The 14584-nt window shown below is 46.0% G+C and overlaps 1 protein-coding gene across 4 annotated transcripts in view; it reads right to left on the reverse strand.

Annotated features, from left to right (window-relative positions):
* The window catches only part of GNB1 (G protein subunit beta 1), a 98936-nt gene that overhangs the window by 11691 nt on the left and 72661 nt on the right, over positions 1-14584 (reverse strand). For all 4 annotated transcript variants that reach the window (XM_029065382.2, XM_029065379.2, XM_029065381.2 and 1 more), the window contains 2 exons: positions 9361-9424; positions 7949-8111 (listed from right to left, as the gene is read on the reverse strand). In XM_029065382.2, the coding sequence (XP_028921215.1) occupies positions 7949-8111; positions 9361-9424 (227 nt within the window). The remainder of the gene's footprint in view (positions 1-7948; positions 8112-9360; positions 9425-14584) is intronic.

Below are 14584 nucleotides of genomic sequence, written 5' to 3' on the forward strand. Positions count from 1 at the left end.
TGTGAAGGGAGAGTTGGGTGGAGAAAATCTGAGGTCAAGGATGATGGTGGCAGGTGGGGGGGACGACAACAGGGTAAGCGCTCAATACATACGATTGAATGAATGAGTTTCAGACATATTAAGTGTCTACTGTGTGCAGAGCATTGTACTAAGCACTAAGGAGAGTAAAATACAACAGAGTTGGTAGATACATTCCCTGCCCATGACAAACTTACAGTCTAGAGGGATTTCCTTCAAGACATTCAAGTAGAGATGTCTTGAAGGCAGGAAGAAATGTGCAGAACTGGTGAAGGAAGACTGGGGATTGGTAAGCGAGGGAAGAGGGGAAACAGGAAAGAAGTGTTGGAAAAGCCAAGGTTAGACAGTGTTTCCAGAAGAAAGGGGAAGCCCACAATCACCAAGGCATAGCACCTAGGAACATATCCTTACACTTTGCCATTTCTCCTACCTGTAAATGATTTTAATGTCTGTCTCTCCATCTAAAGTATAAACATATTGTGGGCAGGGCTCGTGTCTACCAACTCTCTGGTTCTGTACTTTCCCAAGTGCTCAGTACAGTGTTCTATACACAGTAAATGCTTAATAAATACCACTGATGGACAGCAGACAAGAGATTGAGGAAGATTCCTTCAGAGAACATATGTGATCGGGCAAGGATGCGGACACTGGTGATTTTACCAAGGGTGGTTTCGGTGGATTGGAGGGGGAGGAAACTAAATTGCAGATGGTCAAGTAAGGAGCTGGAGGAGAGAAAGTGGAGGCAGCGGGTATATCTAATCCATTCGAGAAATGGACAGGAAAAGGAGAGGGAGGTGGGGCTGGAAAGTGAGGTGGGGTCAGAGGGGTTCTAATACCTTTTTTAGGATGGGATGGGTTTAAAGGCAGAGGGGAAGGAACCATCAGAGAGCAAGCAGTTGAAGATGGGGCCAGAGAGGGGAAAAGAGTGAACTCTACTGTTTTCAGAAGGTGAGAAGGGATGGAGCCTGAAGCAGAGGTGATGGGATCACTTTTGAAAGCAGACATTTCTTCTTGAAAGATGGTTGAAAAGGATAAGAGAGTGATATGGGGGTGGGTGGGAATTGTAGTGGATGAGGGGGAGGTTTGGGGGAGCTCATATCTGATGGATCCTCCAAGGGTTTGGGAACTGCTGTTGGAGACAGGGTTTTGCACTGGACAGATCACGGAGCCGATCCAGGGAATGGCTTTGCTTATGGTCTTAAGCCTTCACGATTCTTTCTTCTCTCCCTTCAAAGCTCCCATCAGATTCAAGCTGTGCTTCCTTGCCATCTCTTATCCCTCTCAGCAGCCCCCAGTTTGTGGAGGAATTTTTAAATTCCTCTGTGGCTCCAAGCAGTCAAGAGGAGCTTGTTCCGGGAGGGCAGATTGTGACCCGTGACAGAGGCTTTCTGAGCAGAGGAAGAAGTAGAACACAACCATCTAACGCTACAGAAGACTATTTTCAAGGGTGCCCAATATGGGACAGGGAACGGATTTTGTTGGCTACATACGCACACATAGTAAAAATTCAGTCAATAGTGGGTTCTTTGACCAAAAAGGAAGACCATAGGTTGGCTCTGCGGTCTTTTGATTGGCTTTTTGAGTGGCCTGCAGCTAAGGAATAGGATACAGAAATTCCCCATTACACATTTCCTGCAGGTTTGGATCATTATCCTAAAACTAGGTCATCAGTACTCCCAAGTGCTCACCTACAGAGCGTCCGTCTTTTAGTGACCTAGCTGTAAGCTGCTGACTCGTGAGGAGACATCCCTGAACTATGTTATACTTTTCAGGCAGCATCACTGGTCCCATTACTGTTGAATTCGGTCAAGATGCTGGAGCCATCATGACATGCTTATTTGCTAATCACGACAGCCAAAGAAGATAGCTTTATCTTCATTTGGGCTTTCAGCTTTTAGGAAGAAGAGTGCCCTAAAAATGTAAAGTTCATATTCATTTTCCCAGAGTGTGTGCCATTAGCAAACAGTATTTTGAATGAATCATGATTTGCTTCATGATCAAAGCCACTATCTGCTTTTGAAAAGCCTATCCACCCAAGGCTTTCGAAATACATAATTCTTCCTGCAGCGGGTCAGCTCTGGTATTGCTGAAATCAGCATTAATGGGGGATTAAGCGTCTGTTGAAGTCAACCAATCAGTACTATTTACTGAGCACCTACTCCGTGTTCAGCACTGTACTAAATGCTTTGGAGAGTACAACAGAATTAGTAGACATAATACCTGTCTTCAAATCTAGTGGGGGGATGGGGAGATGACACTAAAGGAAATAACAGATTGTAGAAAGTGATGAGTACATATGATATGAAGGTTAAGTGCTTCATGGAGTAGTGAGTACCCATGTGTTTAGATGGTGTGGAAGTGTTGATGTGGCAGCAGGGCGGGGGAAGGCAGGGTGATATGAGGTAGAGATATGAGAAGCTAATTTGAGAGGGCCTTCTATAGAGACTGTGAATTCACAAGGGCTTTGAAGACAGGGAGGCCAGTGGTTTGCCAGTTGTGAAGGAGGGAGGGGAGGAAAATGATGGAGGGGAGGGTTGTGAAGGGGTTCATGGTGGGAGAAATGAGACTAATGCCCATTAGTAGGTTGACCTGACAGGGACAAAGTGTGTCAGGTGGTGTGAACTGGGAGAAGAGGAGGTAAGTAAGGAGGGAGAGAACTGAACGCCTTAAAGTCAGTGGTCGGCAGTAGAGTCCAATGTCTCAGTCAGGCTTTTCATATAGTAGAAACCTGGATAGCTTTGTTGCTACTAACGAGTGATGGGTTCTGAAAAAACTTTGCATTCACTCATTTTGGGAGGTTTTTTTTTTGAATAGCATATTTAAGTGCTTACTATGTGCCAGACACTGTACTAAGTTCTGGGGGTAGATATAAAATAATAACATTGGGCACAGTCCATATCTCACATGGGGCTCAGTTTTAATTCCCATTTTACAGATGAGGTGACAGGCACAGAGGAGTGATGTGACCTGCCCAAGATCACAGAATAGACAAAAGGTGGAGCTGAGATTATTAGAACACAGGCCTTCTGACTCTCAGACCCTCTGACTCCCAGGCCTGTGTTCTTATTCACTAGGTCAGGCTGCTTTTCTATTCTGAACTAGTGGAAGCTTGATCAGGTGGAAAATCAGCAAGACACAGCCTGGTTGGTGTTTCCTCTTAAGAACTGTAAAAGGCATTTCCAGAGTGCCACTGGCAGATGCTAGAGGAGCAGACCTCTGTTCTGTTGCATCTGTATTTGGAGGCTTTGAACAAATTAACAGCAGCACAATGCCGACGCCAAACCAACTCCCCCTCTCTCATTCTTGGATAGAGTCCCTGTCCATTTGGCAATCACTCAATGGCATTTATTGAGTGCTTAGTGTATAGAACACTGTACTAAGCGCTAGGGAGAGTACGACATGACAGAATCAGTAGACATGTTCAACTGCCCACAGGAGTTTTCAGTTTAGAGGGAGAGACAGTCATTAAAATATATTAATGATGTGTACGTAAATGCTCTGGGGATGAATAAAGGGTACACAAATCCAAGTGCAAAGGAACAGAGGCCTGCCGGGCATCCCACCGTCACTGACTCCCTTCTGTATGTTGAGAATCTGCAGCACCCACATGGGGCCCCTTCCAATCCGATGCCCTGGGGGGCCACAGGCCTTTTCAAGGTCAAGGGCAGGCTACAGGATTATTGGGTTGCATAGGTGGCAGTTTCTCCTGTTTCCCTCATATTTGCCGTCACTTTTTTTCCCCTCCTCCTCTAACAATGTCAGTTGGCAAGTCAGCCACTACAGCCTTCTCCTGTGCAGGGCCAACACCTTGACAAGGCTGAGGTGATGGTCTCCCTTCAGCTCAGAAAAGGATGGGATTGTAAACACAGGTCCCAGAATATCCAGTTAGTTCAGGGAGCCTTTATTTTGTCCAGGACTACTGATGGCAGAGGCAGGGGAAATAGGGAGCACAGCCTTATAAAATATACTGGGGAGAGTTGGTGGTCTTGCAGTTTCTGGATTCATAGTTGTGCGGGGCTTGGGGGGAGGGTCAGGGATATTTTCGATATTTATAAGTTAGCTTGTATGTATTTGACTCCCACCCTAGATTATAAAATCTTAAGGAGAGGGTCTGTCTTCAATGGATATGGTTTTGGGCACATTTCCAAGTGTTTATTACCGTGCTACGAGCAAAGTACGTGTTCAAATATTATCAATAAAAATAATAAAGATGGCTAACTTTTCAGATTGCACCTCTCTCTCCATATATATATATGGATGGAGAGAGAGAGAGACAGACAGAAGGGGGCCAGGCAGACAGACCCTCCCAAGCTTAAGAGGAAAGATCTGTGGTGAGGGTCTGACACAGCTATTCTTTGTAGTTAACTCCTGATTTTTCTTTATCATCATTACCACTCTCAAAGAAGAACTCCGCGATACCATTTCAACTCTTGGGGCTTCCAATGATCATTTTCCCACCTGCCGAGAGGGCAATTTCATCCCCAAACCAGAGATATCTGCCACTGGTCAGAAACCATGATGACTTTAAAGGAATGGCAACTTCACCCAGCCCCTTGAGTCCTGACTGACCATGCCTCTTAACAGGTCACCCAGATCAGATTTACGAGGCTGGGTTTCAGAGCTTTGGAGACTTCATGTGCCTTGTCTCTGATTAAGATGGAAGTTTAGAGGGGCAGCACCCTGGCCAAAGACCCCTCACAAGTTTTTGTTTTAATCAATCAATGGTATTTATTGAGTGCTTACTATATGCTTGGGAAAGTACAGTATAATACAGTAGATGTTCCCTGCCCACAAGCAGTTATTCCAAACCAGATGAGGGCTGCCAAGTTGTTCTCATCAGTGTCCAACAGACCACAGCTGGGACTCCCTAGGATGATTGGAGGACTGCGGAAAGCCTTTCTGATCTCCCAACCTCGTGTCTTTTCCCACTTCAGTCTACATTTCACTCTGCTGACCAGGTTATGTTTCTACAGAAATGTTCTGGGTATGTCACCCTACTCCTCAAGAATCTAACCTCTGTATCAAGCAAAAACTCCTCACTATTGGCTTTAAAGCTCTCCATCACCTTGCCTCTTCTTACTTCACCTCCCTTCTTCTCCTTCTAAAGCCCAGCCCGCACACTCTGCTCCTCTGGTGCTAACGTTTCTGTGCCTCATTCTCACCTGTCCCGCCAGCAACCCCTGGCCCACGTGCTACCTCAGGCTTCCCTCCTCAAATCTGCTAAACTAGCACACTTTACCGCTTCAAAGCCCTACTGAAAGCACACCTCCTCCAGGAGGCTTTCCCGGACTAAGCCCCCCTTTACCTCTACTCCTCCTCCCCTCCCCATCACCTCAACTCACTCCTTCTGCTCTATACCCCCCGCCCCACAGCACTATGTATGTATCTATAATTTTATTTATTTATATTGATGCTACTGATGCCTGTTTACTTGTTTCGATGTCTCTCTCTCCCCTTCTAGACTGCGAGGATGTTGTTGGGCAGGAACTGCCTCAGTTGCTACATTGTATTTTCCAAGCGCTTAGTACAGTGCTCTGCATACAGTAAGTGCTCAATAAATGTGACTGGGAAATAAAAAAGCCCAGAACTAAACTTTGGGGGATATGGACCACCCTCCCTCCCTAAACCACATGGTTGTTTCTATGTGGCCTTTTGCTGGTCTGCGTTTCGGGTTCATCAAACCTTAAATTGCACTGGGCGGTGCCCTCCCGGTGCCTTTGAAATGCTGGCCTTGGTTGGGGAGGGGAAACACACCTAAGAGAAAGGATGATATACACAAACCAGCAAAGGGAAGTAAAACTAGACAGGAAACACACCCCAGTAGGGTCTACTGAAAGATCTTCACTAACATTGTACTTGTAATAATAATAATAATAATAATAATAATAATAATAATAATAATGTTGTAACAATGTTGGTATTTGTTAAGTGCTTACTATGTGCAGAGCACTGTTCTAAGCGCTGGGGTAGACACAGGGTAATTGGGTCGTCCCACATGAGGCTCACAGTTAATCCCCATTTTACAGATGAGGTAACTGAGCACAGAGAAGTTAAGTGACTTGCCCACAGTCACACAGCTGACAAGTGGCAGATCTGAGACTCGAACCCATGACTCTGACTGCCAGGCCCAGGCTCTTTCCACTGAACCACGTTGCTTCTCTAGTAGTGCTTACTATGTGCCAAGCGCTAGAGTAAGATACAATTTAATCAGGTCCAACACAGTCCTTGTCACACATGGGGCGCTCAGAAAGTGGAAGGGGGAACAAGGTACTGAACTCTCATTTTACACAAATAAGGAAAACAGGCACAGAGCAGTAGAAACGATATGCACTGAGTGCCTACTGAGGGAGGGTACTGTACCCTGACCCTTGAGAGTCTAAAAGAAGCCCACAGGAGCTTACATTTAAATGGAAATAGACATAGAAACATGGAATAGGCATATTTCTTGCCTGTTCCACCGTCGACCCCGGCCCACGTCCTACCTCTGGATTGGAATGCCCTCCCTCCTCAAATCTGCCAAACTAGCACACTTCCCCCCTTCAAAGCCCTATTGAAAGCTCACCTCCTCCAGGAGGCCTTCCCAGACTAAGCTCCTCTTTTCCTCTGCTCTCCCTCTTCTCCCCACTGGACCCCGCCCCACAGCACTTGTGTATATGTACATATTCACAATTATATTATTTTTATTTATATGTACATATTTATAATTCTAATTATTTATAGAAGCCTGTTTACTAGTTTTGATGTCTGTCTCCCCCCTTCTAGACTGTGAGCCCGTTATGGGCAGGGACTATCTCTGTTGCTGAAGTGTACTTCCCAGCACTTAGTACAGTGCTCTGCACACAATAAGTGCTCAATAAATATGACTGACTGAATATGTACACATCCAGGTAATGAAGAAGGGAATAAATTTATAAGAGCAAGAGGGGAATCAAAGGGTTGATGGGATTAGGGGTACTGATAATTTGCTGGAAGACCTATTGAGGATCTGGGATTATAGGAGAGCTCTGAAAGTGGGGAAGGTTAAGGTCTGGTGGATATGGAGAGAGGGACGGTTATGGCTCTGGGGATGATGTGAACAAGGAGCTGGAGAAGGGCAAGGTGAGAGCAAAGTATATCTAGGAGGGGGCGCCTGGGAGGAGTGAAGGGCATGAGCAGAAGGGCAGGGGGTGTGCACTGTCAATAAGTAGTAAACCACAGAAGGGGCCTGCACAAAGAGAGATTAGCACCTGGTCCAGTTAATCATCCCTTCTGCCAACTGCCAGGTCAACTGAGAGGAGGGGATGGTAAAATTTGGGGATCAGTCAGCAGTCTACAGTGGAGAGAATGAAAAGGGCTCTTCCAAATGCTCCTAAGCAGCCAGCATTGGGTCACATGAGCTACAGACTACCTTGTGGGACTGGTAATTCTCCCACTTCCCTGGAGGTGGTAGAGAAGCTGGCTGGAGAATGGAGAAACTATGACATTTACTGTTCCCAAGGTTCTATACACAGCCCTCAGCCCTCTACCTTGTTTCCTTGAGTCAAAGGGCCCCAAGTGTGGGTGGAGAAGTGGCCTAGATAAGATAGCAAACATAGCCTATCGGGGTTGGATTAATTGTGTTACAACAGTGGTATTTATTATGTGCTAAGCACTGGGGGGTAGATGCCATACAATCTGATCACCTCAGGCCCGGTCCCACATGGACCTCAGAGTCTAAAGGGGAGGGATAACAGGTATCAAATCCCATTTTAAAGATGAGAAAACTAAGGCCCTGATAAATTAAGTGACTCCCCCAAGGTCACACAGCAGGCGAGCAGTGGAGTCGGGATTGAAACCCAGGTTCCCCCGATTCTCCGCCCTGGCCTCTTTCCTAGGCCATGCTGCTTTCTAACACGCCAGGGGGAAGAATTAGAATTTTGCTGGTTGCCAGCTAAAGAAGAAGGACCCTCACCTGTGTGCCCAGCCAGCTCGCGACTCACACGCACATTCCCTTCACGGGTTTTCAGGTTGTAAATGGAGCAGATGTTATCCAGGCCGCCGCAGGCCACGTAGTTCCCAGAGGGGGCATATGCACAGGTCATGACCCAAGATGAGCGCAGCGGAATGGCATGGACCTAGAAATGGCACCAAAGAGACAATGCCTCGTCAACCGGCCGATCCGATTCGGAGCACTTCACTCCAAGATCTTGCCCCTCCGTTTCTGATCCTCTCCAGCTTTCACTTCTGGGGGCAGAACACAGTGCAGTCTCGTACTGCAAGAGCCAAATTTACTTTGGGAAGAACGTGCACGTGCAGCCAAATTAAGCAAGGACTGAATTAAAATTTCGGAGCCATCTTCCAGCTGAGAATCCAGCCTCATCTGCAGTTCTATTAAAAGCTGGAATGTAAAGTGGGGCGGTCACAACACCCCCTAATTACAACTGGATCTATTGAGCAGCAATTTCTTTTGTTTACCAAGATAGGGCTCAGTTTCATTGTCCTCCAATGTCCACTGCAGGATAGTACGCTATGGCTAAAACTTTACGAGAACTAAATTGCACTTAACTCTCTTTCTTGATACAACCTACTAAAGATCCTCTTGTGTTTCTTTTTTTAAAAAGCTGCCAATATGTCCATGGCCACATCAGGTCACAATGCTTAATACAGCTGCAGAGATGTGCCCCCAAGTCTTCTTAAAATCCTTTAAGGGAGCCAGTGGGGCTATTAATTTTTTCACTTTTGGGTCGTCATTCTGAAATTCGCTACACTGGACCAGCTCTTTTTAAAAAAGACAGTCCCACAAAATAATGCAGATTTAGCAACACACCCAGCTCAAGCGCTCAATTGAAACCTCTCCCTTCTGAACAGAAGTTACTTGCTTAAATGGAGACTTCAAGCCTGCAATTTCCACAGACTCCAATCAGTCCATCAGTGATATTTATTGAGCGCTTACTGTGTGCATATCATTCCATTAAGTGTTTAGGAGAGTACAACACAACCAGTTTGTAGACATATTCCCTGCCCACAAGGAGCTAACAGTCTCGAGGTCTGTTCTGGTCTGGCAGAATTAGTTTCTCGCTAATAAAATTCCCCCAGTTGGGGAGCAGAGGGAAAATGGCTCTCTGCTGACTCAGAAGCACCTCTGGAGATAGGATGTACTCATCAGATGGGCTAACCGAATGAAGCAGATCTTATACAGGAAGTAAGTACTTTCCTAAATCTTGGTTCTTTTCAAAGCTTCTTTGCAGTTTTCAATTTGGATGTCCTCTGCTCTTTCCCAGAGCAACCTGTAACAAAAAACCACCGAGGACCAATCCATCCACTACCCAGCGGATTTCCCACTGAGGCTAATTAAGCAGAGGCAAGTACGTGGGTTTTTCTTACCTTGTTTGTGGTGTAGCTGTCCCAGATGATCAGTTTCCCATCCTGGGAGGCACTCACTAGGAGTCTGGGGACAAAGACAAAGTAAACACTTAGAAGGCTGGCAGCAACTCGGCAACAAAGTTAGTCATCGCCCAAGCAGAGTTGCTCGACAGCTAAGACTTCAGGATCCACTCTACCACTGGGTAATTTAAGAATCCCAGAAACCTGGCATTTAGCCTTGCGAAATTATCCACTCCCTTTATCACCCCTAAATTCCCCTCCCTGCCATCCACCCCACCTCAGGCAAGATGCTTGGAGTCTCCTGGATGCAAGGTGCTGGTCGGTTGATCGAGTGATCTTTCTCCTCTACTCACATAACCTCATATCCCACAACCCAGGGTCAGCACAACCAAGGGTTTTGGCTCAACTGTCTAGGTTAAAAATGCTCTTTTCAGATGTCATTTTCTCCTCTGAAAAGCTACTGTTCAATGCAGTGCTCCTACTTGGAGAGTCTGGGAAAAGCTTCCCGGGCAAAGAGTGGGTGCTAAGCACGATTCAGGCAAACTGGCAGGGCAGAGGGCCTTCTGGTGGACTCAGCACAGGAAAATCCCATAAGAGAAATCATAAATCTTCCTCAAAAGGCACCTCTAAAATCCAGGATGAAGGACAGAAAATGGGACCTAGCCTCCGTTTTTCAGCTAGGCCAGGAAAGACTCACATTCTAGGAATGACTCAGGATTGGCGGGCCCAGCCTGTAGTCGAGCATGAGCTATCCAAACAGGCCCAGCCAATTCTGCCTAGAGTCGAATATTTCTTTACATAATTGCTCATGTCAGACTTTTCTCCTGAGAAACAATAAACTAAATATAACCACATCCATTAAGCTTCGAGGCTATACACACTGTCAGAGACCCCAGGCAGGGAGACAATTCTAATACATAATTTTCTGTCCTTTCCTGGCATGGTAAAATGACAAGGCATATACAAAACTCTGCTTCTCCAGAAACAGATCTTTGCTGAAGACCTTTTTTAATCACACTTTTTCCCCCGGGGGCAGCTGTACTCATTTCCAATGTGACTTTCTGAACACACTCCTATTCAGTGTTGGGATTTATATGTTGAAAAGGCTATCTGGACTAAACTTGCAGGCTTCAGGGGAAGTGGGGTCACATATAAGAATAACCCCATCCACTAACCAATGTATGTATAAGTTTTGAATTTAAGCTTATGAAGTGCAGTTGTCAGACCCCCACAACAGATCTCTCTTCTCGGAGGAGTCGGGGAACGGAGAGGTTATGGGCACGGCAGGGCGAGGTGTGAGCGATGCCTGCTGGGCCTCTAGACTGTAATCTTGTTGTGGGCAGGGAATGTGCCTATCAGCTCGGTCATACTGTACTCTCCCAAGCATTTAATGCTGTGCTCTGCTCACAGCAAGCACTCAGAAAGTGTGACTGATTGATTCAAGTGGCTACAGCTCATCTCTAAGACCTTCTGAAGATCTTCTACTCTTGTTTATCCAAAATTTTTTTGAAGAATGTGATGCCCTTGAAAACGGCAAGGTTTTAGCAGGCAAACAGGCATTCGCCACTTAAATCACACGCACAGTTGCTTCCCTCAAAGTTTAGTTGGGGAAATTTATCTACCAGGAGGAATAAAATTTGTGGTAATCCATTTTAGATGACATGAACATCTGAAGTGGACTTGGTGGCTGAGCTATACTCGCCACAACAACAGGGAGTTAGAAAAGATCCACGATTATTTTAATGGAACTTTAATGCTGTTATGAGAAGGAATGTGGCCCAGTTTATAGAGCACAGGACTGGGAGTCAGAAGGACCCGTGTTCTAATTCTAATCCCTGCTGCACCACTTGTCTGCTTGGTCACCTTGGGCAAGTCACTTTATTTCTTAGTGCCTCGGTTATCTCACCTGTAAAATGGGGATTAAGACTGTAAGCCCCATGTGGGACAAGATAATTTCACAAGGTCATGCTGCTTCCTTTTTATTCCTGATAAATGTGAAGCCAACTTGGCATCTCTGCTCCTTTCCTCAGTGTTCTCCCAACCCTGTGGTTGTTGGGAATATTCTAGGGGGCTAGGAGAGTTAACTTGAGCACCCCTGCTCAGGAGCAGTGGGGTTACCTTCTGGGCTCAAGGGAGTGGCAAAGCTGCCAAAACAGTGTGAGAAAACCTGGCTTTTTTGGTTCCCAGGGGCTGGTAAGTGTTAGAACTCAATTCTACTGGAAAACTGGGAATCAGGGCCTTCTGATGGGGCTTGGCAATTTAAACGAAACAAGGATTTATGATCCACTAGGTTTTTCAATCCAAAAACCACATATGCATTTTCCACATTATCAAAATTCAGCTTCCATTTTCATAATTTGCTCTTAGATTTTCTAAAGGTTAAAACAGTTCTTGTAGTGAAGTATAAACGAGCCCCCATCAGGAAAGAAGGATGAACCCCACACCTGAGGCTTCAGAACGGAAAATCTGTGCTTAGGAATTAGGGAGTTAATGGCCGGCACTATGGCATTCGCACTCTCTCATTCATTCATTCATTCATTCATTCATTCATTCAGTAGTATTTATTGAGCATTTACTATGTGCAGAGCACTGTACTAAGCGCTTGGAATGTACAAATTGGCAACAGACAGAGACAGTCCCTGCCCTCTCATCCCCTTCCAGACATGTTCCGGCTGGGGCACGGTGTGCCACGAGTGAGTAGGTAGACAGGAGTGCTGTACACTCTAGAGTCTGTAGAGTGCTGGAGTACGGGAGTTAGTGAAGGAGCGCTACCTGCAGTAGCCAGCTACAGGAAGAACTGGGACTAGAACTCAGGTTATCAGATTCCTAGAAGGAGCACTGTTCTAGGAATCTGATAACCTGAGTTCTCCTTCCAAAGGACTATTGGCTATTGCTTAATCAATCGATAGCTGGTATTTATCGAGCATTTACTGTGTGCAGTAAATGTGCAGGACGTTATCCTAAGTGTTAGCTAAGCGCTTAGGATGGCCACAGTCCTTTGTCCTCACGCATGCACAGACATTTTGTTAAACACCTCTTCCTGTTCAAGGAGATTGTTTTTTCACAGGGCGGGGCCTGTGGATCGCTTCTTTATGGGAAAACTCTTGCTGTAGGAGTCACCAAGTTTCTGACGCTGCACACACATGCACAGTTGTTTCTTCCAACACTGTAATGTGTCCTCAGAAGAGTGCTACTAACCTCGTCGCTGTGTTCTACCCAAAGCACATCGAGAAAACATGCATCGAGGCCGAACTGAATGAATTCCGGGCTGTGTTGCAAGCACCACTTCTGCTTCTGTCGTATCTCATTTTACTTATAAATACAGGGCTGCTTATCAAACTCACCTAGTTTTGCCCTACAGACGAAATGAATCAGATCATTCCCACTAGACTAATAAGATTACCTTTAGTAACTTCTACAGATTAGAAATACCCTTATTATAGGTAGGCCAACCAAAGGTTAAAGTGAAGATAAGCTCGTTATCCTTGTGGAAGGTGATGGGAGACAAGACTTAACCAACAACAGGGTTAGACTCTCTGTCCAAGACCCGCAGAGAATCGGATTAAGTGACTGCTGCCAGCATCCAGATTGTTTTTCCTAGTTTTGGGCCTCAAAAAATCGCTATTTGGGATCTTCATGAAACAGTCTGAGGCAAATAGTTAGGATGACTACGAGACCCTGTCTGGTTCCAAAGTCCTGACTGGGACAGCCTCCCTTCTGGGTACTATGTCTGCTGATGCCCTCAGGCTGCTGACATGTCCCAGTGATGGTACCTGGACTGCAGGGTATGTGAGCTCTTTGTTACCTGGGCAGTGGCACTAAAGTCACTGTGCTTGCCAGGAGCTGCCCACTCCTCTCCATGACTGGAGGTGGTCTGAAATAGGGCCACAGGGGTTGGGTGGCCTGAGCCCTCAATCATTCCCCCTCACCATTTTTTCCATGAACACATTGGGTTTCCCTTGTCGGGAGGCAGGTATGTACAAGACCACTCAATTTATAGCAGTAAAAACTGGACCAGCAGAGGGTGGAGAGGGGAGGGTTTTTGCAGTTGTCCAATTACCTATCTTGCGGATAGAGCTGGGGATGATATTAGGGACAAAACTGACATGTCCTGACTCCGGTCCCAGCGTGCCTTGACTTACACGACATTTTAACAACTGAAGAGAAGTTGTGCTGCGGTTGCACCATAACTCAGTCCAGAGTCAATGGTTAGAGAGACCAAAGGCATTTGTTACCCAGAAATATTGCTGGGAGGTCCAATTTTGATTGTTTAGGGACTGACAAGCTGAACTGTCCAAGCTTTTTGTTTCTCCTCTTCATATCCTGCTTCATTCCTGAGGACCACTGTCATCATCCAGTATTACCAATGACTCAACTGATGCTGGGCTGGGGAGATTCAGAGTCAAATTGAACAGATGTAGGATCTCTACATTAAAGGAACTTTACTTTTATTTTAATGGCATTTGTTAAGCACTTACTATGTGTCAAGCACTGTTCCACGCATTGGAGAAGATACAAGGTGATCGGGTCTGACAGTCCCTGTCTCATATGAGGCTCACAATCTAAGTAGGAGGGAGAACAGGTACTGAATCCCCATTTGCACTTGAGGAAACTGAGGCACAAAAGTTAAGTGACTTGCCCAAGGTCAAAAAGCAGGCAGAGCTGGGATTAGAACCCAGGTCCTCTGACTTCAAGGCCTGTATTCTTTCCACTAGGACACGTTGCTCCTCCAACTTGTAACCTAAAATAAAACGATCCTGTTAGGGCGAGAGGTACCGGAGACAAAGGAGGTAATGAAAGGACACTATGGAGGTAGGGGGGCATGACTAGGGTTTGGACTGGGGACCTTCCTGTGGGAGTTCCAAGGAAGAGTCAAATGGAGTTGGCACTGTGAAGGAAAAAGGAGATGGTTGAGGAACCTGAATAAGTGTGGTGGGCAATGGAAAAGGAGGAGTTTAAAGAGAATGTCGGGCAGGACACAGGGCACCCAGGATGGCGGGAGGAGGGAGGTGATTCAGTTTAGAGAAAAGAAATGGTCGTGGGCTTAGGGTACTCAATCATATGGAGGGGACTGAGCTGCAGGAAAAAAATCTGGATGAGGCAGGCAAAGTGGAATGCCGTCTCTGTAAAGTCACACCCATGAGCACCAGAAAGCCCGGAGGAATGGAAAAGAGAAATTCGAATGATTCAATTTTGTTGGCTGTTAGTCGCTCTAATGAGAGAG

This window comes from Ornithorhynchus anatinus, chromosome 5 (assembly GCF_004115215.2).
Source record: "Ornithorhynchus anatinus isolate Pmale09 chromosome 5, mOrnAna1.pri.v4, whole genome shotgun sequence".
NCBI classification, from domain to species: Eukaryota; Metazoa; Chordata; class Mammalia; order Monotremata; family Ornithorhynchidae; genus Ornithorhynchus; species Ornithorhynchus anatinus.